Here is a 27,071-nt window from a genome sequence, read left to right as displayed (position 1 = left end):
AACTTATAGATATGTGACCAAATAAGACATAAAACCATTGAAAACAAAAAAAGATGAATAAAAGCTTTGAATGGGTACTTTTAAACTGGAGAAATGGCTATAAAATGTTATTCATTGTAAATAAAGGTAAAGTGATGCACACGGAGATGGGGAGAACTGTATTATTATATATAAGGTGAGAATAATCAAGAATACAATCTTTTTACAATGTCTAGCTGAAATATGGAATTCATTATCACAGGGTTACTGTTGTGGTTGGCTTTAAAAGATTAGAAAAAATATTTATTTCTTAGATTTATATCCTGGTTTTCCTTCAAAGAGCATTCACAGCTATCCTTCCTCCATTTTCCCTACAACACAACCCTGCTAAGTAGGTTGGGCTGAGAGACTGACTGGCCCCAAGTCACTCAGTGAGCTGTTCACAGCTATCCTTCCTCCATTTTCCCTACAACACAACCCTGCTAAGTAGGTTGGGCTGAGAGACTGCCTGGCCCCAAGTCACTCAGTGAGCTGAGAGTGGACTTGAACTGGGGTCTCACTGGTCCTAATTCAGCACCTTAACACAACATTGTGGCTACTATGCATGATAGTTATATGCTATCTCCAGGACCAGCAGCATGGGGAACAATAATAGGAGAAGCCTTTGCCCTTAAATGCTGGCTGGGAATTCTCAGAGTGGTATTAGGAACCCATCTGAAGGGCACCAGGTTGGAGAAGGTTGTCCTAACATAAACACTTCAGAGTTTTAGAAAAACTTCTTCCAGAAACCACCAGACCCTACATCTCCCAATCCATGTCATCTAGCACATCTGGGATTGTGCTATTCAACTGTTCTGATCATTTGCATATCTACATGCTGTGAGCATGGGCCTATCTCCAAAGTTTTGCAAAGCTACAGCCATTTCCACAATAGTGACTTCTAACATTTTCTGGCATCACTCAGGCAATATAAAGTCTGTCATGACCGCTATATTGGCCCAATGATGATTGGATGACTCTGGAACAGCAGTTCTCAAACATTCTGGTCTCAGGACCCCTTTATATTCTTAAAAATGATTGAGGACCCCAAAGAGCTTTGGTTTATGTGGGTTATGTCTATCAATATCGACTATATGAGAAATTAAAATTGAGACATTTTAAAATATTTGACTTCACGGACCCCCTGAAGGGGCCTCGGGGACCCCCAGGGGTCCTCAAACCACCCTTGGAGAACCACTGCTCTAGAAGATGCTAGTGGAGATCCTGTCTGTAGATCCCAGGCAACAGTCAGCCAGCCAGTGCTCACTGTTACCCTTCCAAATCAATCAATTGATCAAATGGATCAAATTGATCCACCCCCTAGGTTTCACTGGATCCCTGCCTTGGAAATGGGCTCTTCCCCTCTTCACAAAAACAAAATACATAGCTGATGCATTCCCCCCTGCACAGAGTGTTCTCCTGCATATAGTTGTGAATATTTTATTTTGCCGTAAAATGCAGAGGCAAACTGAGGGAAGGGGATTATTCTTATTTAAAAACAAAGACACCCACCCACAGAATACACTAAACCCCTTGAAAGGCTTCCCACTTCTTGCTGCACCAAACCTCTCTCCTAATGGAGGCCTAACAGCCATGTTGCCTTTGAATTCCTTCCTCTGACCACGCCAGCCTCAGGGAGTGATAAACACTCATTTCTGAAGTAGCATTTCTTGCCTTGAAACAGCATCATCATCATCATCCAAAAGTAATTCAAACTTACTGAATTTTGTTATTACACACTAATAACACGCACTTTCACAAACGTGCTGTGTACTGCTGGGGGCGACTGCATAGCTTACGTTCCACCGCAAGGCATTTCTTTCGGCTGGAACCCAGTCTTTCCACTTCTTAGCCTCTTTGAGCGTTTTGTAGGCAGAATTACCAAAGAAACCACCACCAAACACCACCGCTATTGGGCGGCTAAATGCTTTGGATGACGCTCTTTTCCAAGAACACCCAGTTTGTTCCCGGCCGTAACCCTTCTCCTCGTTAACTTGCAGCAAGCCAACTCGAGCTTGTAATAGGCGGAACTGGCAGCCCAAGCAACAGCAGAGGGTCAGGCTGCAACGGGCCCCGCGAGACTCTCTTTTCAAGGGCCGCGTTTCTTCCTTTCCCGCCGTGCGGCACCGCGAAACCTCCTCTCTCAGCGTTGCTTGCACGCCGAGGCTTGTGCCCAAAGCCCCCTTCAGCGCCAGAGCTCTCTCGCCTCCCATCCCTCAGCCCCCTTCTCCTCTCTCCCGGGGATATTCCTTGAGTTTTGAATCCCTGCGCTCCTTTTTTCGCCACTGCAGAGCCAAATCGAAAAATGGGGGGCGATCGTTGCGAGAGCGGCTAGAAAAAATCGGTTTGAATTTACCAGCCGGCAGGCGCAAAGCGGCAAATGTCACTTTACTCACCTCCCTGGTGGAAGGTAAGCAGACTTTCTGTCCGTTTCGATTTCTTCTCACCCCCCCCCCACCTCCTCTGGCGACACTTCTGGGCGAGGAAAGGTTTGACATTTTGTAAAGTTGCATCGAATCGTTGCTGCTGTGGCATGAAAAATCTGCCATGCAGAAAATCAAGGCTCATTACAGATCCCAACCGGGGCTGTGTTTAAGATTCAGCAAGATTAAGGCTGCAGTCTGAAAAAGAAAATGGCATTTACTTTTAAGTAACAGCGCTACATGAAGTTATATTTAAATGGTACTTCTGATATTAACCAGTCATCTAATGTATTTGTTAGGACATACTAAGTGGGATTATGATATCTGTCCTCATGGAAGAGGAAGATATTTTAATTAAAATGTTTTTCTGGGAATAACACTCCCTCCAAACTAACTTCTCCACCATACTCAAATTTATGTACAGTATAGTAAAGGGAAGTCCCACAATATTGATAGATGTGGAACTTGTTTTCAAATAAATATACATAGAACTCAAGAGTTCTAGAAAATATAACAAACTGTCATGTAGTAATAAATCTTTATGCCATATGTCTTCATGGACAACAGAACATTTCATCAGATTCACAGTTGTTATATGCTGTGGTTAAAGAGGAATAGTAACAGGAGCAGACACGGGGCAGTGAAATAGAGGTGAGACAAGGGTAATTACTTATCAATAGCAGCTATTTGCAAAACAACTGATGAGTTGATTAATATATGTAGTTTGCTCATTACTCCACTTGAGGATGTGGACTTTGTCGACAAAAACGTATGGATAATTAATTCACTATTCTTTAAAGGCAACAACATTTTGTGGTGTTTTTGCTGCAACAGTCCAACATAGATACCTTCCTGGAAATTGTGAAAAATATGTCAGGGTATAACAGAGGCAGACTTGGACAGATGAATACTGTATATACATCACTAGGGACCTACATTTGCCACTTAACACAGATTCAGATTTGCAGATCTCGTCTCCAAAAAAAGAATAGAAGAAAAGAAAAACATGAGGATCTATTGTATAGGTTAAATGAAAAGATGGATATGGAAGAAGCAGCTGAATTGAACTGAATTGAACTGAATCAGCAGAAATTGAGAATTGTAGAAATCCAAAGCATAGTTATGGATAAGGCAGTTAAACAGTAAACTCAAAAGTTAGCAAGGTTACTCCAGGAATATGGAGTATCTTCACTGAATGAAGATCTTAGCACCAGATGAGATCCCTTTCATAGGGACAAGACTGCTTTTAGTAATCTGTTTGGATCCTAGGATGTGACTGTTGTATAAGGATCTCACACAATTTCCTAATGTGTTTTTGTTTTTTTTTAATTATTGATTTCCAGGCAGCCATTTAATGAATAATTGTGCTATTTTGGAGCAAATAAAGAAAAAAATGCCTGTTAAAAATAGGAAGATAAGGTGAAAGTAAATGAGCTGTTTACAGAAAGAAACCACAAGTCCTTTTTGATAGAGATAAATAGCAGTTACCTAGAGCTGTTGGTACTGTGCTGGGGTCCAAGAGCACAGTTTTCAATGCATTCTTAGCAAATATTGTCATTCAAATCAAACAAATTTCTTAAAGGGAGGCATTTATTTTGTGGAGTGTAATCTCTAGTGGAACTTTAAAGTTAATGGGAAAAGATAATTGTTAGTGAACACTATGATGACTGTTAATATATATTTTATAACATAATGTAATTTCTCATCTGGCCCAATCAGTTTTTTCACTAAAGAAAAAAAGTCAATCCATCTGGCAGGAATTAGCACTTGTATCAGTATTATTGCACTTTCTTCTAATAGTCCCCAAATTTTAACAACCTATATATATGGGTTATAGAAAGAGAGAAAGTTAGCCAAGCAATGAAATTGAAGGATGATGGATAGCTAGCTAACTAGCCAGACCTTTGTCTCTTTCTCTCTGTATGTCAAGGATTCATCAAGGATAGAGGAACTCATATCTCTTCTGCAAATTTTATTACAATAATTAAATATCCATGGGAAATTCATTTTTTCTATTCTGTTTCCTTATCTGTTCAAAATTGAGTGTCACTATTTATTTATTTATCAATCAATCAATCATTAGAACAGTTACTAAAATATAATACATTCGCTTTTGTAGATTAAAAGTCAGGGGAGTATATTCTGCTTCTCTTCCTCCTTTGAGTTTAAATTGCAATATAGTGTCATAGTTTGATATTGTTTGATATTGATATAGTTTGATATTTCCTTTAACAGCACATAGTTTGATATCAGAGCAAAGAAATATGAAAATAAGCAGTAATTTAAGCTTTTTAGTTTTATACCCACTCATCCCTTTTATGTCAAAGTAATTCCCACTAGCAAGAATAGGATTCTGGAGTACGTAAGTATACATAGGATCATGGCTTTTAAGCTCTGTTTTTGAGAGAGTTGGCATAAGCTGTGTATTTTCACTCTCCAGAGGCAAAGGCAACTGAATGGGAATAACTTCAGTTGTATTTGTTTATAATTTATCCAGTACTATTGAAATACAAGAATTTTTTAAAAAGATGATGACAAGTATGCTTTAGATTATACTCAGCATTTGTGAGAAGAAAATGGCAAGAGGAGAAGGAAAGAGACAAGAGGCAAAAATAAGAAGAGGCCAATGTCAGCAAATTCAGACAGGTATATTTAGACTTCACATGAGTAACCTGGCTGTAACATTATGTTCTAGATCTCTGTATTTGCCTTGGAGTTAATCATGGGTAAGATAGTTATCTAGTGAACATACATGAAACAGGGAAGCCAAGTGTAATTTGCCAGACCCCCTTCTCTGCATCAGTATTCCAACCAATTTTGTGTGTGTGAGAGTATGTATGGCTTAAGTCAGAGGCACCAATGTGTTTCCTCCCCTTCCATTCTTTTTCCACCCCCCACTTCCAATTAACCTATAGGAGATAAAAAAAGGAGGATCAGTAGAGGTTCTACTTTGTAGCTTCTCCCACATCCTACATTGTTCTCCTGGACGACTATTTCCTAATCAGAATCAAGCCATGATTATAACTTGTGGTCAAGGTGCTCTAATTAACCTTAATTTGACCCAAGGTTTTGAGTTGGGATGGCATGCTAAGCCAAGCCACAGTATTACTTAGTATGTCATGTGACCCAGGTCTGTGGCACTGAGATGGATAAGATGGATTAATGTATCACCATCTTTGTTCCTAATGGATGAATAGCATGCATGAATATTCTGATGTGTGTATTTATGTTGTTCTATCATTGCATTTCATGGCACCTTTGTTTCTAATTACTGAGCTGCTGGGAACTGATTGGGTAGCAATGCCTGGAACCTGCCCTCTGATTTGTTATATATGGTCTGACTTGGATAATTCAGAGTACGTTTGAACTTGGATTGTGCCTAAAGTCCAAAAGAGACAAGTATAAACTGTATGTATTCAGAGGCACTGTTCATTTGTTTTTCACAAACTTTGTATTTTGAGGCCATGGCCTAATGGGAATCTCTCTATGTTAATAAGCAGAGTTTTACATATCTGATGCTTTTCCAGTTCTTTATGTTCTCTTTGTTATGTCTCTTTCATATAAAAATTTGCTTTCTATTTTTAATGTCAATATGCCTTGAACATCTCCCAGATCTTTCACATTAACTGGGCCTCCTTCATAACTTTTTTTTAAGCTGAGGACTGCACTAGACTTTTGAAGAGTGTGCCAAGGTCCACATTCCCAAATCTGGATTGGGACAAAATAAAGTTTTGAGTTATTTTAATTTTAAAATAAATTTAAATTGAGATAGTAAGCATTAACTTTGGCTTTCAGGTGGATTGAAAATTGTACTAACTGAGCTGGTTATGATGACCAAAGCTGCTTGTCTTTTCCTAGGAGAAGCTGTACACTTAGCTCGAGATTTTGGATACATCTGTGAAACTGAGTTCCCGGCCAAAGCTGTTTCTGAATATCTGAATAGACAGCACACAGACCCTACTGATCTCCACTCCCGAAAGAATATGCTGCTTGCCACAAAGTGAGTAGAAATACAATCCTTGAACATGCTTTGCTTTCAAGATCCTGGCCCTGTTTTTTTCCCCCTCTGACATTAGCAAACTAGCTGGTTTCATTTCAAGGTTCATTCTAAACTTTTTTTTTCTTATTTCCCAAATAACTAGCCAGTACTGGCCCCAAAACTATTTCTAACTGAAAAAAGGAGAACAGGAAAAGAAGAATAAACGTGAATGAAGAGAGGAAAAAATAGACAGATAGGAAAATCAACAAAAGGCAAAAAGGCTGAGAAAGTGAGATTTAAAAAAAATTAACAGAAGCACATGAAAATAAATTAGTATTCTTCCCCCAATTAGCTTTCCAATTCTAATCTGTGGTTAGGTATTGAAAATCCCTCCCCAAAGAATATAACTGAATAAATGCAGTTGCTAAGTTTACAATTATAATCAATTTGCCTACAATCTTAGGCAAATTGATTATAATCCCTGGAAAAATGTGTTGATAGTTCTATTTATCATTACAATATATTATGGATGAATGGAGACTTAGTACAAAAAAAAAAACAAACCCAAAACACTTAAGTCAAAATGCATTGCAGTTGCCTGATATTAGCAATTCCTATATTTCAAGGATACCATTTATTATTGTATCTGACTGCCCTTCATTTTATCTGTGCCTACCTAAATAAATCTGTAAAACTTCAGCCTGCTGGTTCTGGATGAGTACTTGTTTCAGTTTTGGAACGTCTTTTGAGATGTTGCTTCCCCATCTTGGAAATCTCCAGAGTTGTGTTAATGTAATAAACATTTGCTTCAAAGATACATACTCCAAGGAAAATTTGATAATGATAGTTAGGAAAAAAAAAATATCAATCCTGGGAATTGTAGTAGGATTCAGCTGGAACCTATAATGCGCCACAACTGCTGTACAGAAAATAAAAGAGTTCCAAAGTCTATATGAAAAGCTCCAAGAAGGAGAGATAGTGGTCCTGTCCTGTGACATGTCAGGCTGCAAGCTGGAACAAAATAGAATGCTAAATTCTACTGAATAGATGAGCATGAAGAAGTCAGTTCAAGGCTGAGAAACACTGTCTATATGAAAAGCTCCAAGAAGGAGAGATAGTGGTCCTGTCCTGTGACATGTCAGGCTGCAAGCTGGAACAAAATAGAATGCTAAATTCTACTGAATAGATGAGCATGAAGAAGTCAGTTCAAGGCTGAGAAACACTGTGCCTGTTGAAAATTTTATTATTTATTTATTTATTTATTTATTTATTTATTTAATTTATACGCCGCCCACCTCCCCAAAGGGTGACTCTGGGCGGCTCACAATTAAAGTAAAACCCAGAAACAGTTAAAAATATAAACATCCACATTAATTAGTTAAAAAGTCAAACTATATAAAAAGATCATATACATAAAAAGGCTAAAAACATTCAAGATGACGGGGGGGGCTAGAATCATTTACCCCACAAGCCAATTCCAATGGTGCGAGCTCCCATCTGGCCCCCAGGCCATCTGGCATAGCCAAGATTTCACACTCTTCCTGAAGGGGGGAGAGTGTCCACAGAGCGAGGGACATGGCAGAAAAGGCCCTCTTCCTAGACCCCACCAGTCGAAATTCCTTGAAAATGCTTTTGAATCACAAGCTGCCAAAGCTAAAGCTTGAACACTACTTTTTTGGCTAGACAAAACAATAAACAATACGACACAGATAAAGAGAAAATGTGGTTATCCTGTTTTCATGTAAGTTTTGTCCTTTTAATGCTCATCTTTTGTATGTCCTTATTACCTGAAGGGAAAAAAAAAATCCTTTTACTGAGTCTGTGTATGCACTTCAATCCAGTCTTAAAAATAAATAAAAAACAAACAAACCACTAATAACAAAACTGATGTACAAAAGCAAATGTCCGTTGCTTCTGGCTTATTATATCTAATAATATAACACTACCTACAGAGGCTATGCTAGCCAATAAGCCTCATGTGCCACCTGCTAACTCAGCTTTTGTAGCTGTCCACCTGCTTATAAATGTTACAAATCTACAGATGCAGACCTTGCTGCCAGTCAAAACAATATGTGCTTGTACCCACCACTATCAGAAGGAAGCTGGAGAAGTTCCCAGTGTTGCTTTTAAGTCAATCAAATGTGGTGGAGTTTCCAAATACAGTATATAGGTCTTAAAGACCAATTCTAATTTCCTTGAGTATGGTCCTAAAAAGCATGAGTATTTTTATCAAATGATCAAGATTATGTTAGCTGTAGAACTAAAGGTTAGAGTAATCTTCAACAATTACTAGGAAGTTTGCCATCGCAACAGAATATGGCACTACAGTATTTCCGGGTGCGGGAACCAGAAAGCACAGTGGAAGTGTTCAAGCATTTTAACTGTTAGCCTTGACACCTGTGGAAACTGTTCAGACTTCGTAGGTGTGAAAAGCAGTACCTAAGGCCAGTGAAAAACAAATAGACCAAGTTGGGGCCTTTCTCTTGCATGAAGATGCAAACCTATAGAAGCTGATTCTCACTGTATAGGACATTTGCTTTTTCCTTTAACAGCACATAATTGATATATAGAAACAACACAGATGTTTAGTATTTGAATCCATATGCCTGCAACATATTTCTGAAGTCAATTATAGAAAGATAGAGGCTCTTACTGAGGACTTCAAATACATTGTGGCTGTCCTTGAGATATGACATTACTGTAGGCTGGACAAGAATTGATACATTTGTATAATGTCAAAAGTCATCAGAAGACTGGATAATAAAGAACTGCCTTGCTGGGGAATTTTATGGTTACGGAGCAAAAGGGTTATGGGTCGCAGTTAGACGAGTTGGCTCCAAGGAAATTACCTATATCTTCCTGAATGCCTCCTCCCTGATCACAAATTGAGCAGTTATCAGCATAAGTGAGAGGTTTGGCTTGAGGATCTTCCTGCCCCCCCCCCCCCCCAAAAAAAGAAAGAGACAGAAAAAAGAATGGCTAAGAAAATTTTGTCTCTCAACTGAAGAGCTGGAATGGAATCAGCATGCTAACAAATAACTTGGTCAGTGTATGGGAGTTGACAAATAACTTGGTGAATGAATTTGAATCACGTTGTACCAGCTTGTAGGGCTTAGCACATTTCCACATATCAGACTTCAGATTCAGAGGACTTTGAGCTATTGTAGAAGCCAATAACTTCTGTCTCTTCACAATTCATGTATTTTTGAAATCAGATAGAAGGAGATTTCCTTCCCACTAGTGAATTCTTTTTTTAAACAAAGCAGGGATTTTCATGTTTTCCTCCTTGCTATTCCTTATCCTTACTTGTGTCCTTTGAAGCTGATGTATTTATGGTCTAAATTGACACCATAAATAGCTTTAAGACACTATCACTGATATAGAGAAGCTTACTACACATACATAATAAAACCAGAGTATAGAGAAACCAGCATTTGTATGATACAACAATGATGTTAAAAGGAATTCATCTGAGAGAAAAATGTACAGTATCTTACAGTGCAAGGAGCACTACCCATATTGCTGACCAAAGAGATATTAATGTTTTCTTCAGTGAAGAATTTGCATGCTTGTTAGTACTAAAAGCAGTTCACAAGTGGAACCATTTACCAAGAGAGTTGGCAGGTTTCTTCTTTACTGGTCGCATTCAAGTGGATGAAGGACAACAATCTCTTTGAGAAGCTTTAATTTGGATTCCTGCACTTAGCACTGGATTGAACTCAGTGTCCTAAATAGCCCATGTAATTCTGTTTCTAGTTACACAACTGGTTGCCACTGCAGTAAAGCTAGAAGCAGTTCAAGCCCTCTGTTTTACCCCAAGTGCCTTATGGATATCCCACCAGCCCTTTAATCTATCTTCTATCAATTGCTGTATTCATGCTAATGGCTGTAACTACTCACTTCACAGCCGCTTAAATCCTCAAATCCTCTGATGCCTATCCAAGCCTGGGTGCAACCTGTTCAAAGAGATCCCAAAACTCCCTCAAGGGACCAGATGTCTGGGGAATTAGAAGATGTGATCACCAGGCATCAGGGCTCTTAGAGCAGCTGAAATCACAACCCTTTTAACCTTATCATTCCTTACATTCTTTATGTTCTACCTACTATTTCATCATCTCATCTTTCTCTGAAACCAACATCTGTTTTGAATTGAAAGTATCTTCATTTGCATTTCTGCTGTACTATGCATCAATCCATTTAGCTTGTTGCTATAAAACAATAAACTTAATTTTGGACTGTAAAAATACTGGAATGGAATGAGTTGCTGCCTGTTGAATGGGATTTAAACATACATTTTTAAATGTCAGAAGAATATATTTTCATCACATGAAAACAGATCACCTTCAGCTTGGCAGGCCTTTTACAAAGAGTATGGGAAGCAACTTAAATTTGACAACATCAGTAATGTTCACATGATGACATTCTCCTATTTAATTAATTACCTTGCACTATGTGATACATACAGAAATGTGACAGTGTTCATAAATATTTTCTGGTAACAAAGTCTCACAGTACTGATGTTAAGTTGAAATTATCAGTATTAAATTGAAATCCATCAGCAAAAGTATTAAGCTGAAATCAATCAGCAGAAGTAGACACTGTTGAACAGAAAATGCATACTTTTTATATCATACTTATATTGTTATTCTTGAAAGTGGTGCTAAAGCATCAGTGATCATATGGATTAAAAAATGAAAACCCAGATGCAAAGATACTACTAAAACAAAGGGATTGGAAGTGATTTAAGAATATTTTTATAGAAACTTGTAAGAAAATAGTTCACACTAATCAGTCACTGATAGTCCTAAGACATCTAAAGCAAAAGGGTTGGTGGTAAGGAGTTCCATAAGGTGGGGTTCACCACTGAGAAGGCCTGTTGCCTGGTCCATACCTCATGGACATCATGAAGTGGGGGACTTTCAACAGATGCTCCCTAGCATTACAATCATATAGATTTTTTCCATGCTAGATAATGGAAGATGGAGTTTTGAGTTTTTTGAATACAATAATGCTCAGATGGTTTGGGAAAAGCCACTATCCTCTGCATAAAACAGGTCTAGCTACATCTGGAGCTGAGGTTCCAGCAATAAAGTGGGTCAAGGAGTCCCAACAAAGCTGTACAATATATAGCTAAGTAGAGTTTAGTAATAGTCAATAAATGCATTTTACTCATAAGTTCTATTATTATTATAGTTATAAAGAACAAAGTGAATAAAAACAATATCATCTTCAATTCTCTTTCTTTGTAATACAGGGAAAACTTGATTGAACAGATTATGCATGCAACAAACCCCATTTTGATTTGCAGTATTTGCATAGCTATATTATTATGCAAATGATGGAAAATACATAATTTGGCATCATTAAATAATGTGATTTACATCACTTGCATAATGATGTCATTACAAAAATGATATATTTTGCATTGTTGCCATGAAATACTCTTTGACTGGAGAGACTTTCCAAATAATGGAACCAACCCTCCAATTAGTCTGTTAAAATGAGTTTTCATTGTAGCTCCTTATTTATTTCTTAAATAAATATTTCTTAAGCTGTTACAACTTTATTATAGCTTTACAGTTAATAAACTCATTTTTGTGGCATTCACATGTCCAATCAACTGAAATGTTAAATGTGGTTTATTTGTTTATTTGATCTCCAGAGAGGTTTACATGTAGTGCTCAGTACAGATCACACCTGATTAGTTTCAGAAATAAGATTTTTTTTTTTGTACTTTCAGTCTGTGTTCTTAACATGCTACAATGCATTCATGATGCTGATGAAATACTGTAATTCTTTTGTTACGTGATCAGGGAATTTTGAGAATTCACCATTTGAAAGTGGGAATATTCATCCGCTGTGGATCTGTGTACAATAACTAAAGTTAGTATCAAATTAAACTGCTGAAGTATGGAGTGCAGTGTAAATCCTGAACAGAATAATTTGCTATGCTAATTCTAGCAGTAAACTAGTAATAAAGAGTCACTGTGAAGATATATTTAGCCTTTGAAAAGGGCCTTCTAGTGTTAGCCCATGGTCTTGTAGTGAATTTTTTAACCCAGGCATTCAGTAATGCTGTATTGCCTGATTTGGTCTTGTGTTGTAGTTTTTAAGCCATTATGGTTTTAAGTGTATTATTTTTATTGTTTTTTTACACAATTAACTGTTTAAAGTTCTGGGTTTTTTATTGTTCCCTGCTTACAGATTTACTTTTAATTCTAAAAAGTGGGGTTCAGGTATTATAAATAAAATACATAATCAAATATTAAGTGTATCATAACTCTATAACAGCTTGTAAAGATGAATATTTTTGTTTTTCAACATTACTTTCTAGGGCCAAATCCACTAGCAAAGGAGTTTTAAGCGACATTGGCTTAGTAGCTCAGATTCTAGGTAGAAGCAGGAGAAAAATAGCCTAGAAAAGGATAGACAAAAACAAAACTGGCTTATGGAAGTAGAAGAGAGCAGTTTGGTGTAACGGTTAAGGCACCAGGCTAGAAACCAGGAGACTGAGAGTTCTAGTCCCGCCTTCGGCACGAAGCCGGCTGGGTGACCCTCGTGGCCACTAACCCTCTCAGCTCTAGGAAGAAGGCAACGATAAGCCACTTTTGAAAACCTTGCCAAGAAAACTGTAGGGACTAATCCAGGCAGTTGTCAAGAGTCAACACTAACTCAAAGGCACTAAATAAATAAATAAGGAAGTAGAATTTAAATGAGTCGTGTAATACACTGTAGGAAACAAAGGGGTTTAGGAAATGAAAGTTGGAAGTTGAGTAAGGAGAAATGCTCTGGAGAAATTAGAAGATCAGTGGAAAGTGTCTAAGAAAAAAAAATAAAGCTGGAAGAACAAAGGGCCAGAGTTCAGATATGCCTATGGCCAGCAATGCCATATTAATATGAAAAAAAAGTAGTCCTTCTTACTTGGTTAGCAACTGTTCAAAGTTATAATGGTGTAAAAAAAAAAACAGTTTTATGACCAATCCTTGCATTTAAGACCATCACAGCTCCCACGATCATATGATTGCCATTTGTGTGCTTGGCAACTGGCTTGCAACAAGCAGAGTTAATGGAGAATGCAGAAGTAAAATCATAAGTCAGAGTCACGTGATGTGTTGCTTAATGACTGCGGTGATTCACTTAACAACTGAATGGGAAGTAATGTTGTAAGCCAATCGTGGTCACATGATTTTCTGCTTAGCAACCGCGAAGCTTAGCGGTGGAGTTGCCAGTCTCATTTGTGGTTGCTAAGGAAGGACTACTTGTACTAGCAAAATTTTTGGCTTCAGTTTTATAGTAGATTAGCATGATGTTTGTTTATTTATTTATTTATTTATTAAACTTGTCCCCGCCCATCTCCCCCGAATGGGGGACTCTGGGCGGCTCACAACATATTAAAACAGTAAATAGATATACAATTAAAATTTATGACAGAATATTCTACTTCCATATTCTAACACATTCAAAATAGTTGAGTACAGGCTCATCATAATGGTCTAAGCATTATTTTTTGTGGACCTATTTAAAGGTATTGGGTAGATTACTTGAGGTGCCATGCAGAAAATTATTTCATCTTTGCTTTCCTGAAGACAGCTGCTAGAATTTTAATAGAGGCCTGCATGTAGCGGCCATGCCTTGGTATCAGGAACTCTTCTACAATGCTGGTAAAATAAAAGCAAGAAGAAGTTCTCCCTCCCTCTCTCCTTTCCACACTTTTACATGGAAGCAAAACATATTATTTTCAGGGAAGATAATATGTAGATAAACTGAATAAAAGTCTTGTAATGTTGGCCATAGAAATAACATGAAGAGTTTGGATTATTCAATGTTCTATACAAAACTTTCTTTTGGTCTTTTGAAGGATGTGTTTAGGAAGTAAAGTGGATAACTTTTCTTGGCCTGGTGGCTACACTTCTCCATATCCTATCTGGGAACTGTAGATACTGTGGCTCATAATGTTCAAAGTTAGGATGGCACTGAACAAGGAGACTTATGACTGGTCCTCATAGTTGTGGCCGTGGCAGCGTCCCCACAGTCACATGATCCTGTGCTTGACAACCACTTCGCAATTATGACATTGCAGCGTCCTGTGGTCACATGATTGCCATTTGCAACCTTCACTGCCGGCTTCCGACAAGCAAAGTCAATGGGGAAGCCAGCAGAAGGTTGTAAATGGTAATCATGCGACGTCACGCCTAATGACTGCATGGGATTCACCTAACGATGAAAACTGGAACTGCCACTGTAAGTTGGAGTAGTCATGTGATGTTGTGCTTTACAACTGGGTTGCTTAGCAACAGAGTTCCCAATCCCAATTACCATTGTTAACTACTGAGGTCTGCCTATACAGTCTTCTATGAATTAGTTAGGTTTAAATAAGACTCTAAGCCAAAACCAAACAAGTCAGATTATGGATCAGTGTGATGTGTGAACAAAGCTGACTATGGTTTATTGTGTGTTGTTCAACCTCTAATTACAGCTTGTTCAATAACAATAATTAGGCAAGATGTGAACAAATTGTGCACGTTAATTTAGGATTTCTATAATCATCCACATCATTTCTATAATAATTCCTTGGCCACTCCAATATTTTTAATTTTTGTGAATGGTTGTATCACTCCAGTAGTTGTGTTTGGTTTGTTATTCTTTCCTGATGTAGTGAAGAAATATAAAATCAATTACTAGTTTGACAATTTTGATAAGATGATAATTTATCCCACAATGTTACCCTTGTTCTTGAATTATGACTCTGATGTTATTTGTTTCATTCATATGAATAGCTTTCTATTCCATGTACTGTGTGTTAGATAGACTTCATTTTTTGTGCACATTATTGCAGCTTTCCCTCTTTCTGCTTCAGTGTGCCAGTTCACTTGGTGAGTAAGCTGCCTCCTGTATTAATCAGATTAACACAACCATAGTGAAATTGTGAGATTGTAACTAGGTAGAACTGGCTAGTTCTGTGTTCACTGCAAAATGAGTGTGTCAGAACTAGCTTTAACCTTTTCACCACCTGAGGCAAAAAGGTTGAATGCTGTAGAGCATCCTGTTTCTATTACTGTTGAAGTAACCTTTGTATCCAAGCTTTCTGATTATTGCTCTCTCATCCAGATATGGATGTTACAAGAAAATATATAATTCTCCCCTGTCTTATACTATTCCTGCATTGAGACATTAATGAGGAGGCAAAAAGCATGTTCAAATTTGGTATCAGGCAGTAGGTCTACAGTAGTTGGTCCTTGGACACTGGGCATGTCCAGACAAGTCAGTCTAAGAAATTCGGTGTTCCAGGTGCCATTATGGAGGACATATTTCTTGAAACTGTAAGTTTGAGTCAGAGTCCCATATAGATGAGACAAAAATGTATCCCACCTCTACATTAATACATAGGTAAAATATTTCTAAATAAGTTGATGACAAATGTGACTTTAGCTGCTTTATCATTCTACCATAACAGCTGAGATATTCTCATTTGTATTACTGTCACCCCAAATGAGTTGTATGGACCTGGGAGAACATACTACCTTCTCTGCCCCATTTTTGCTTAGTAAGGGTGACCTTGGACCTAATTCCCTTTCACAAAAGAAATGTGAATTTCAGTAGAATTCTTGGCTTGTGGCTATCCATTCATGATGACAAAAAATAAATTTTAATGCATGTTTCCCAATATTTACAGTTAATCATCCACAGATCTGATGCTTTTACTGTAGCAGCTGGGGGACAGCAGGGGGGAATATTAAATCTATGGCTATATTTAGATGTTTTTCCCTAGCTCATTGAAACTTTTACAATAGCTTTTCTGTTTATTTGATTTATGCCTCCCTTTGGCTTCCCTGCCATATTGTTTGGTGCTTTATGGCAGACTTAGGCCTTTCGTAGTGTATAGCTGCCTGTTTCTCCACGTATTCTATCTTGCAGGCGAGCCCCAAAGAGATCTCGTTTATTTTGTGCCTTAGAATGTGGTTTGCTGTGTTGACAGCATAATTTAAAGAAATATATGGATGGCTGAGAAATAATTTGCCGAAATTTGTCCAGATGTTTTTTAGATGTGATTGGAATTAGATTGCCCTTGTCTGCAGGGTCAAACAATAATAATGTCTCAGAACTTTAATTGCTCACAGACCCCACCTCCCACCTTTGATCTTTGAAGATGCAAATGTGTTATTATTTGGTGTGTAACTTCAACATTTCCATTTTTTATTTTTTACCGTCTTCATATTTCTAATGGTTCAGACTCACAAATAGGACTCTTTAAACTTTCACCATCACCTGCCATCACTTTCAAAATATCACAACTGAGCCATCGTATTATAATATAGCTTTATATATATAAAACATCATTTCATGCTGAGGTTACTATTTATATACAGTGCCTTTCTGTAAATCACTTTGCCCTGTATAGAAAGTGGATGTTGTAATCAATTGCCTTGCTCCATATTTCTAAATGTTTATATAATGGATGGATTATACTGGCATGCACCCATCTCACTGGCACACCTGTCACCTCAGTTTCTGCATTGCATCAATTTGTCAATTTTAATCAAATTTCTATAGTCAGCATAAATTGTTGAGTTTAGAAAATGTGACAAATTTACCCTACTTATTATTTTCTTTGGCACTGCACTTGTCTAATTGAAGTCTTGAACAACATGGAAGTGACCAGAGTGTTACCAGTGGGACGTTAATGAGCAGGCATGGCTAACATTCTGCCTGAATTTCCATATGCATCAGAACTAAGAGCGAGGTCAAAATAGTTGTGTATCCATTAGCCAATGGAACTTAACATTCCTGATAATTAGTACTTCATTTGCTACAGAAATTGGGGCCAAAATTGTTCTAAGGTTAATCAAATAAATTAAAATAAAACAAACTGGGGAATTGAATCCAACAATTAGATGGCCACTGGGTACCCACTTCTAGTCTTGATTATAGATTATATGTATACCTACAAATGTAAAGACAAACAGTAAGATATGATTTCCTTCAATTATGTTTTTCTGTTATATGGGTGTGTGCACATGCCCATTCATTCTATTTAGGGCTGATAGGTAGCTGTACAACAGTATGAATAAAATATGTATGTATATCTGTGATATCCCAGACCCTCAGTACATTTACTGACTTCAGTGAGAGATATAAATCAAATAAATAAATAATGTGGAAACAATTGTATTTCTCAGATATGCATGAATTACAACCTGCATAGCTTTCAGTGACAGATTGTATGTCTATTTAATACATTCATGAGAATAAAAGAAGCTCCTGCTTAAGCTTCTGCAGCCTTCCATTCTCATGTGATTCCAAATCCAGAAAAGTACACTGAAGGCATGACAGTCGTTATCTCTGGCATTATTGTTTTCCAACTCTCCTTATGAATAGATGATATTTACTGTTGAGCAAGGCAATACAGGATTCTTATTTATACATATATAAACTTTAATGAATGGAGCTTCTGTCTGTCATCTTAATGAGATCAGCACCTAGGACAACAAATCAAAGTTGTATGTATGGGATAGTCTAAAGATTTTGCTCTTGTTCTCACAAACATAAACAATTGTACCAGCTTAGACTGAAATTGAGGGATTGCATCATAGGTTGTTTCCCTTCAAAAAATTAATGCTCATAGATTTAATACCTTGTGAGACATAAGGCTGTGTTACAGTCCTCCCTAGTGTTCTGAGTACATGAAATTTCTTGTAATTAATTACATGAATGCTACCCATACTCTGTGCTACTGTAAATCAGATATAAGCTTGCCTCATATGATCTGTAAGTCTCAACTATGGATTACATTGGGCTTAAAAGTGGTTGCTTTAACCACAGTTTTGTACTCATGGTTGCTGGCTGGTTCAATTACTTTGGCCATGGCTGTTGGTGGTAAGAGACTGTTATCAACTTCTCTTTCTGGTCTTCAGATACACAGACAGAAGGAAGGAATAGATAGAAATGGGGCTGCTTTAGCAACAGTATCTCAGATCTTCCTGCTCTCACCCATCCCGGATACATGGGGTGGTAGACTTGGAACAGTGAGAGAGTTCAGGAAAGATCAGATTGGATCACCACAGTATTCTTTTTGTAATTACACAGAAGTCCCAGTGGGACAGTCACCACAAAGATTGCTGAATATTGGGTGGTAAAATGTGGCTGGCTATGGTTTGCTTTATTCTCTGGATTCCTCAGGTAAATCTCTTAAGCCTGGCTTGACATCTGTGATTCTGAGAGCTTTAAATCTCTGTGTAATCCTTGGTTAGGGCCATTCCTAGCACTCTTCTTAACACCAGTTCCTCAGCCACAGCTATTTTTCCCTTTGGAGGCATTTGCAGAATCTGACCATTTTGTCAGAATGACAAAATAGGAGTTATGACCAAGCTCCTCCCTTTAGGTCCATGCATGTGATATGCCAAAATGCTGTTTCATCACATCCTTGCCAACCCTGAACTTATCCAGCTGTACAATGTATTGTGCATCATTGTGCAATGCACAGTAAACAATAATAATACAGTGGTGGAGCTACTTATACTCCCACCACATCTCTCATTTCTCTTGCTGGCTAAATAATTTTTTTTTTTTTAAGTTTTGGCAAATAAGCCTACTGGCATGACAGTGCTGCCCAAATTGATGGTTCAGACACAGGATGTAATAGAAAGGAAAAATACCTGTTAGTTGTAGTCTAAGAATGGGTTTGTTTCATTTTGGGCCAGCAAGGTTTGTGAACCAAACCACTATAGTTCATGAACCATGATTTATGGCTTATCATATTGTGCAAACCCAGCCACTTGTAGCTTATTCAACTAATGATAGTTAAACAAGCTATGGAATGTGTAAACCCAGTCTGCCTTGGGTGATGGAACCACACGGCTGACATTGGGTTCCAAAACTAAGCATGGCCATGCTGGTTAGACCTTGGAGACTACCAGAGAATAATAGGGCTCCATACTAGCCTGGAAGTTAAAAAAACAGCCCAATAGAAGGCAATACCAAACCACTTCTGTACTGTTTCCAAGAAAACTGCATGTTTGTATCTGCATAGTCATCAGGAGTTGAGCTCAACTCGAAGGAGATTTTACTTCTTTCTTTAAACCCTATGCAGGTATGCTGATAAAAGAATTGTAGGCAAATGCCCAGCATACCTCTCTAGCCATTCTGTTATTTATTGGTAGACTTGAGCCAGTCAGCTTGTGGTACCTCTTTGACACTATCTATAGAAGATTCTGAAATGACTTTTCTCCTTACTACACAGTAGATTATAGCTACCAGATCTGAGCTGCAAAAATCCAGATGATCACTAGAAAGCAGCAGAGATACAGGATGCTCTAACTCTTTGCAGTTATCTAGTGGCTGTCCTGATTTTTACAGTCCAGATCTTTAATTAGCTTTCACTGTTCTGAATGTGAAGGATATTTGGAGTGAGGTACTTGGTCACACCACTGCTAGGTTTAATTGCAGTAACATTATTATTTTGATTAGATTTATATCCTGCCTTTATTTTGTACAACTCAAGACAGTATACATAACACTCTCACCTTCTGTTTTCCCTATGGCAACAACTCTCTAGGGTAGGTTAAGCTGATTTTTTTTCCTCCTTAAATGACAGAGGTTTGTGGTTGCAGAATACAATGATGCTTAAATTGCTATATTCATACTTCTGCACATATACTATCACTGTTATGTTGGGCAACCTTGAACAAATCTAGGCTCCTGCTCTATAAATGTGAAAACATGCTACAATTTTGATCCGTTACTTTGAAAAAATGGCTTTACTTTCAAAGTGAGAATGTATAATGGCAACCATTGTAGAGTAGTGCCGTAATCACTGCATCCAATATATCAGATATTCATACAAACACACCTCCTTTATTCCTTCTCATATTTTCTTTTCAGTATGAATGGCTTATTTTCTCAATAAGATTTAGCCCCTTATAGGTATTTTTATATTATCTTACAGAAGATTTTTATATTATCTTATAGAAGATTTTTGGTCTCTTCTAACTCCAGCATCTTATTTTATTTTATTTTATTTTATTTTTTCAGTATGAGAAATCAGAGCATTCCTTCTCACAAGGGACCATTGTATGGATTTGCTGTAGAACTGAACATGAACTGTTTAACCAGAAGTTCCATCGATACATTAAAGTATTCTTGCAGGGCTATGAATTAAATGTTATTTGCATGGTTAAAAAAAAAAAAAAACCTCTCAAGATTCACAAATTACACTGAAAAATGTGCAATTATTGGATAATTCAATCATATTTAAATGCGAAAAGTTATATTCAGTGTGATTATAAAAATAAGAAACAAATTCCTTAAGTTATATCAAATGGAATACAGTTGTCTACTAGCTCTGAAGAACCTGCTTCAGGTTCCTACTCTGCAGTGGCATTTGCTTGGTTTCTTTGTCATAATCTTTCAACCTGGGTGTTGTAAGGATGAAGCAGGACAAATTTCATATACTGAGTTCTCTGGAGGAAGAGCAAAACGCAAGTACGATGTTTAAAATAGAATACAAAAGGAATCTCCTCACCACATTGAAAGAGTGCTGTAATTGTTAGATTTTGATACTTTTTTTTTTCATTTCAAAATACTGATAGTGGTCCATCAGAGTTCTCTAATCCTGACCGATCTTGGCTCTTGTCATCTGCTTTCTTCATCTCCAGGCAAGTTTGTAAAGAATTTACCGATCTTTTGGCCCAAGACCGGACACCCATTGGCAATAGCCGACCAAGCCCCATCTTGGAGCCAGGGATCCAGAGCTGCTTGACTCACTTCAGTCTCATCACTCACGGCTTTGGGTCCCCGGCCATCTGTGCTGCCCTGACTGCTCTCCAGAATTACCTGACGGAAGCTCTCAAAGGCATGGACAAGATGTTCTTGAACAACAACTCTGCTAACAGGCACACTTCTGGGGAAGGACCAGGTAGTAAAACTGGAGACAAGGAAGAAAAGCACAGAAAATGAGAGAGAGAGAGAAAAGAAAGCACGCTAATGAAATTGGGGGGGAAACAGAAAGGAAAAGGAAAGATTGAGAGCAATCCTTTGGGAGGAAAAACATTTAATTTTAGCTTTAAAATATTGGATTGGGTTTTGGAAGAATTATGCTAGGTAGGTCACACCTGCAAATAATTTAAAAAAGAAAATAAGGTCAGAGGCGCACAGTGGAACAGGAAGAGTGGCTCAGTGGCTATGGCAAAGGAACTTTTGAAGATAACATCCAGGATTTTCCACTTCTGTCATCCCACAATCTTTTTTTAAATGATTTTTGGTGGGGATGAGATTATAACAGATAAAAGCAATCAATAATTTATTGGAAGAATCATTTTGATAATGTTGCTATGTTGGCCGAGGTACATAGTCTGTTTCTGTATTATTTTTTAAAATCTATCTAAGGTAGAAAGAAAAACCTAAGGGATGGATATATTTTATATTGGACTGTCCCGTTCAGAGCAAGGTTTTCTGATTTTGTGCAAAGTTTTGCTGTTCTCTCTCTGCGTGGTCTGAATAGCTATGCCTAAAATTTATCAGTAGCGTTTGGCCCATAGATTTCTTAATAATGGGAAGAAAGGGGGGGAAAAAAAACCAAATCTGAGTCTGTCTAAATTATGAGTCATTAAGAAGAATTACTAGTAACTACATGCAGAGGTGACGGGTTCAGGCTGTGAAAGTGTTAAAATGTAACTAACTACATGGATGAGTAAGTGGAAGAGCTAATGGATTATCATCAGGTGCCCCTGCTTATTCTGGATACCTAAAGTGTTAATCAAAAACTGCCCACATAGCATATTTAATCCTAAAACGTTGGGGCTGCAAATAGTCATTTTCTCTGTCTATAAGGATGTGTAGAATTTGTGCATATATATGCTCCATTAAAGTATTGGATTTGATCCAGACTTGGTCATATTTGGAGCAGACCCATTGCAATCAGAATTAGCCATAAATAACTGTAGGACTACTACTCAGCATGACAATGAGAATAAGCCCTTCATTTCATAATAAAATCTGCCTATCATGGAAGTAGACATTTTCATGAAGATGTACCTGTGAAAAAAAGTTGCGCAGGCATGCAACAACTGTGAACTGGAAAGGGAAAAGAAACATTTCTCTTTGTGGATGGATCTAAAGATCAGCATGCCTTTTCCTTTTAATTGCAACTTTTTTCATAAGTATTTGTTTTCTATGGAAGGCAAATGTTACTGCAGAAATGGCCCTGTGCCTGAAATTGGTAAGCTTTATTTCCTAGTCTGTTTGATAAAGATTTCTAATGTACACATGGAGCTCTCACCTGGAAGACTTCCGTTTACATTTCAATGAAATAACTTGTCCTATTGAAGGGGAGGGTTTACAGTGCCCCAAAAGAGGCACACATGAAAGTGTGTGCTACTAAAGTGAAAATCCACATATGTATGAGATTCATATATGCTTTGGAGTGCAGATAGGCCTCCTAGACAGTGTGATTAGGATGAAGGTATCAATCTGTTCATTCTTACTCTAAAATTTCAGTAATGACTGCCTCTCTTTAAAATGTTTCAGATCACAGACACACTCTTTGTTCTTTTAAAGAAATGTTAATAAGAATGTCTTTGATAAGTATGTTAAATCTTCTCAGGAGTATGCACCTTTTTAATTTTCTTCTGTTTCCCAAAGCTTTGCCCGCTTGGCTTATGAGCTTCTTCAAAGAGGACTAGAGCTCCGTACACATTTCATCAGGTACTGAGATGAAAATCCACAATTCTGACACTTTTCCTTTTCAAATCAAAGTCAGTTGTTTTGGAATTCTGCAGGTGTACTTCTTTAAAGAAGCTCAAAGGGAATAGATTAAGTAAGGCTTCACTAACTGAGCAAGTGATGCAGATTTAGAGGCAAATACTATGTCCTCCAATATATATAAAAAAAGAATTGGGTGGTGGGGCAATAGTGTTTGATGCACAGAGTAAAAGCAGTTTTGTTAAGTGTATCTCCTCTTTTAGAGAAGGTAATAAGAATCATGTCTCATTATTAAGTTAGTGTCTAATTTTAAGGAAATCTGTTTTCCCTGGTTATCAAAGGAGTGTTGCAAATCTTGACTTGGAAGACAAATAGTTGTCTTGGCCCTGGGGTGGAAGGGGAGGAATTGGCCACTTTCCAATAATTTGCAGTAATTGTGTTACTGTGTGTGCTTTTGAATTACATTTTTAAAATATTTAACCTCCTTTTTTGGAATACATAGGAAAAGGAATCATGCTTAAGTGCAAAATGAATGTCACCCTGCATGTTATCAGTTTGCAAAGGTTTTGTTGAATTGACAGTGGATTTCATGCATTTTGAAAGATTGTTTCCCTTTGTCATAACAGCTTGTGTCTATGCTTCATTTTGGCCTCACATACTGAATTCATTCTAGAAGATGAGAATAGGATAAAGATGTATTATGCCTGCCACCCTGATCCCAAACACATTATATGGCTGTAAGTTCCATTAATTTTGGTGGAATTTAATTCCACTTAAGGGAACATTGAAGGCTTGGGTCTATGGCTAATCATCCATGCATTTTACTGAACTCAACTTTTTATTTGAAATGCAGTTTTCAAATGCTATTTGCGTACTTGCAGTTTTCAGTAAAAGTTACATCATTTTATACAATATAAACTGGGAGCACATAGTACAGCAGTAATTAATGTTTCATTTGAAGCAACTGCACATATCATATGCCAGAGAGCTGCAGTCCTTTGCAGCATATACACATAAATGTATCAATGTGCAGATGCTTGAAATATGAAAATGTACATTCTTAATTTATCATTATCAGTACTATCTCCGTATAGGAAACTATACACTACAGGTGCTATGTTATGTGTTGTGCATTTAGAATTTGACCCTGTGATTCCTAATTTCCAACCAAGCCAATTAAGATGTACTTAAAGCCATTCTTTGAGTATCTTTACTTGTGTTATGAATTCAGCTTTTTCTTTGTTTTTAATGGAACATATTCCCAAACTCTTAAATAGGAGTATATTGTCTGTGGTCAATTTAAAGCACCATTCCTGAGTATATTTATCTAGGCAGGAAATTTCATCAATCTGTGGAACTTCCATATATAATGTCTAAAGACTAAAATTGCAGTTCTATTGACTTTAATAGGAATTGATTTAATGCCAGCTATTTTAGTTCAGTTGTGGGTGAAGCTTTAAATTCTGATCATCTGCCTAATTTCAGTGACATTTTAGAAGGAGAGATTAAGCATAGCATTCTACAATAGGATTGGGATCATGGCTATTGTAGAACTTGAAAAATATTAACTGAGTTCCTATATTATATTGATTCATTTTTAATTAGGATATAGTAAAAAAAAGTTATGAAGTCAAAAACATACTTTCCTTTATTTTTAGATACTGGATATCATCCTAGTGTAGGCATTCCGTTCTACTTGAAGAAAAAAATGCTTGAGTTCATGTTTGCTATTGAGTGCTACTGCTTTAAAAAAAGCTGCCCAATTTATCAAGGCAAATAAAAGGCTAAATGGTTAATGTATTAAATATTGTAGTGTAGTAGGAACTGTTCATAAGGGAAAAGATATGTCTTCATCAGGCAACACGGTCAAGTCAGAGCTACAGTTCCATCTACCCAGCCTGCTACATTTATTTTTCAGAGAATTGAGTATGTGTTTAACTTAGTTCTGTTAAAGCCAATGGACTTTAAATGTGCTTAATATTGACTGGATTACACAGCATACTTTTAAAATAACTTTATTTAGATAACATATTTGAAATTTGTATCTTGTTTATGTGTCTTGTCCATTCCAGCACTCACAAAGAAAGAAGAAAGGAAAGGCAGTGGACCTTTATGTTCATACTATTTTAGAGGATACTTTATGGGGCTTGAAATCAATTGCAGTATTGATTAGTTCTCCCTTTTCTCTGAATTTAAGCTTTCTTACAGAATTTTACAAATGTAGCAAGTTCCCTGTTGCAACATAAAAATAATTTACTGTTCATCCTGTTGATATGAACATGCAGGATCCAAACTGAGTTAACATTAAAAAGGCCCACTGAAGAAATATTCCATTACTTAAAATTCAACTGTTTGTGCCTAAGATACAGATTATCATTAAATTAAGCAAGACATTGAGGCCGAAGAATTGAAAAGTTGAACAGCTAATCAGGAGATATTTTGCCCTTAATGCACATACAACTGATCTGGGCATTCATTAGCCCAAAATGTATTTACTGCAATTCATTTATTGAACTGCAGATATGTCTGCCTTTTACTTTTAAATGTTGCTAAAGTTTGTGCATAACAGCCAAAAGAAACCTGTCTTGCTGTTTTAGAATAAAATATGCAAGGTTCTTTTGGGGTGGATAGGGAAAGACCAATTATTGTTTAGCTTTAAAGAGTAGGTGTCTGGAAGCATTATTTGATAAACGTGTCCCAGTTTCAGCTTGCTGATCCTCAAACTAATTTTGTGTATGCATATGGGTATCATAAAGACAGAAGGAAATAGAAAGAAATTCCAGTGGTTTTACTGGATAGGGTCTTCTGCCCCAATAACTTGTTAACTATTCCAGGAGAATATTCTTTCACAAGGGGTTTTTTTTTTTTTGGTATCACGAACAGATTCTGTGATCCTGCACAGCAGAATGCACAAATGGATTGAGCAGTACTGTCTACACACTGATGGCATCTTCATATTTTCAGAGATACATGTTTTGCAATCCAACCTTTACCATGCCAAGCCCTACTCTTTACTGAACTACGATTCTTCCCCCCATCTCTTATTTTTGGTAATTTTATTCCTCATCCCATCAGTGTTCCTAGAAGCTGATAATCTGAGCTTTCTACTTTTATTTTTTCTTTTCTTAAAGAGTTTTATAAATTACTCAAGTATAAGAAAATTGGCTGCCCATGCCACTGTTAATCACAGCTGCAGGACTCAACCTTTTCTTGAAGTATCGTATTAAAATAACAATCATCAATACATTCTTAGAAATAATTGATACCATCTTAATCTCATTCATGAATAAATCACATTGATCTGAGATTAATTTATGAGGCAGTAGTATCTTTGTAAAGTAAAAAAATAAAACCCTACAATATGTCTCACTTTTCTAACCCCTGTAAACCATATGGCATTTAAGCACTACCTATACATTTCCACTATTGATCTGTAGAGTAGCCTCATAAAGTCAGTGCATGGGAAAATATAAAAGTTTGTCTAATGTACTTTTCATGTACTGTATTCTCTGCTTAAAGGGCAGTATTGTATTACTGGAGGAATCATTTTGGCATCCCCATGGACTGCAGTTATAGAAAAAATGATCTTTGATTAAACTTCTTTAAAGTGGCTGGGGAAAACTGAATGTTTTGATTATATGGGGAAAACATAGTATTGTCATTTTAATCTATTAAATTTTCCCAATATTATTGCAGGATTGGGGGAGTAGGAATGAAGTTCTTGTCACAGCTGAGATCTAAAGAGGAAGAAACAAATTTTCAGTATCGTTAAAAGTAGCTCATAATATAATCCTTAGCAGAAGAAGCTATATGAAAATTCCTGTGTATCAAACTGCTATTAAAGAATCTAGTTGAAAAACTAGCATTCCTAGTTCTAGAGAGAACATTCTGTTGAAAAATGATGTAGTTCTGAAATTATGTACATACATTTGTGGCAGCTAGAAGCAGGTATCTAC

The 27,071-nt window shown here is 37.0% G+C and overlaps 1 protein-coding gene across 1 annotated transcript; it reads left to right on the top strand.

Annotated features, from left to right (window-relative positions):
* The first annotated feature begins 1,870 nt into the window (after positions 1 to 1,870).
* Positions 1,871 to 23,119, top strand: LOC148216974 (transcription factor AP-2-beta-like). The gene is made up of 4 exons (XM_088150393.1): positions 1,871 to 2,428; positions 6,300 to 6,441; positions 21,072 to 21,331; positions 23,056 to 23,119. The coding sequence occupies exons 2-4, from the start codon at positions 6,425 to 6,427 to the stop codon at positions 23,094 to 23,096; spliced, it is 318 nt and encodes a 105-aa protein (XP_088006519.1). The 5' UTR covers positions 1,871 to 2,428; positions 6,300 to 6,424; the 3' UTR covers positions 23,097 to 23,119.
* Positions 23,120 to 27,071: the final 3,952 nt, after the last annotated feature.

This window comes from Python bivittatus, unplaced genomic scaffold (assembly GCF_059951505.1).
Source record: "Python bivittatus isolate LINGU-HERP-01145 unplaced genomic scaffold, Pbiv_v1 ctg000020_np1212, whole genome shotgun sequence".
In the NCBI taxonomy this organism is placed as follows: Eukaryota; Metazoa; Chordata; class Lepidosauria; order Squamata; family Pythonidae; genus Python; species Python bivittatus.
The sequence above is the reverse complement of the archived record's forward strand: the minus strand, read 5'-3'. Positions and strand labels throughout refer to the sequence as shown.

Coding starts and splice junctions, on each gene's coding strand:
- LOC148216974 (XM_088150393.1), top strand. Junction 21,332..23,055: donor CACTTCTGGGGAAGGACCAG/GTAGTAAAACTG, acceptor TGTTTCCCAAAG/CTTTGCCCGCTTGGCTTATG.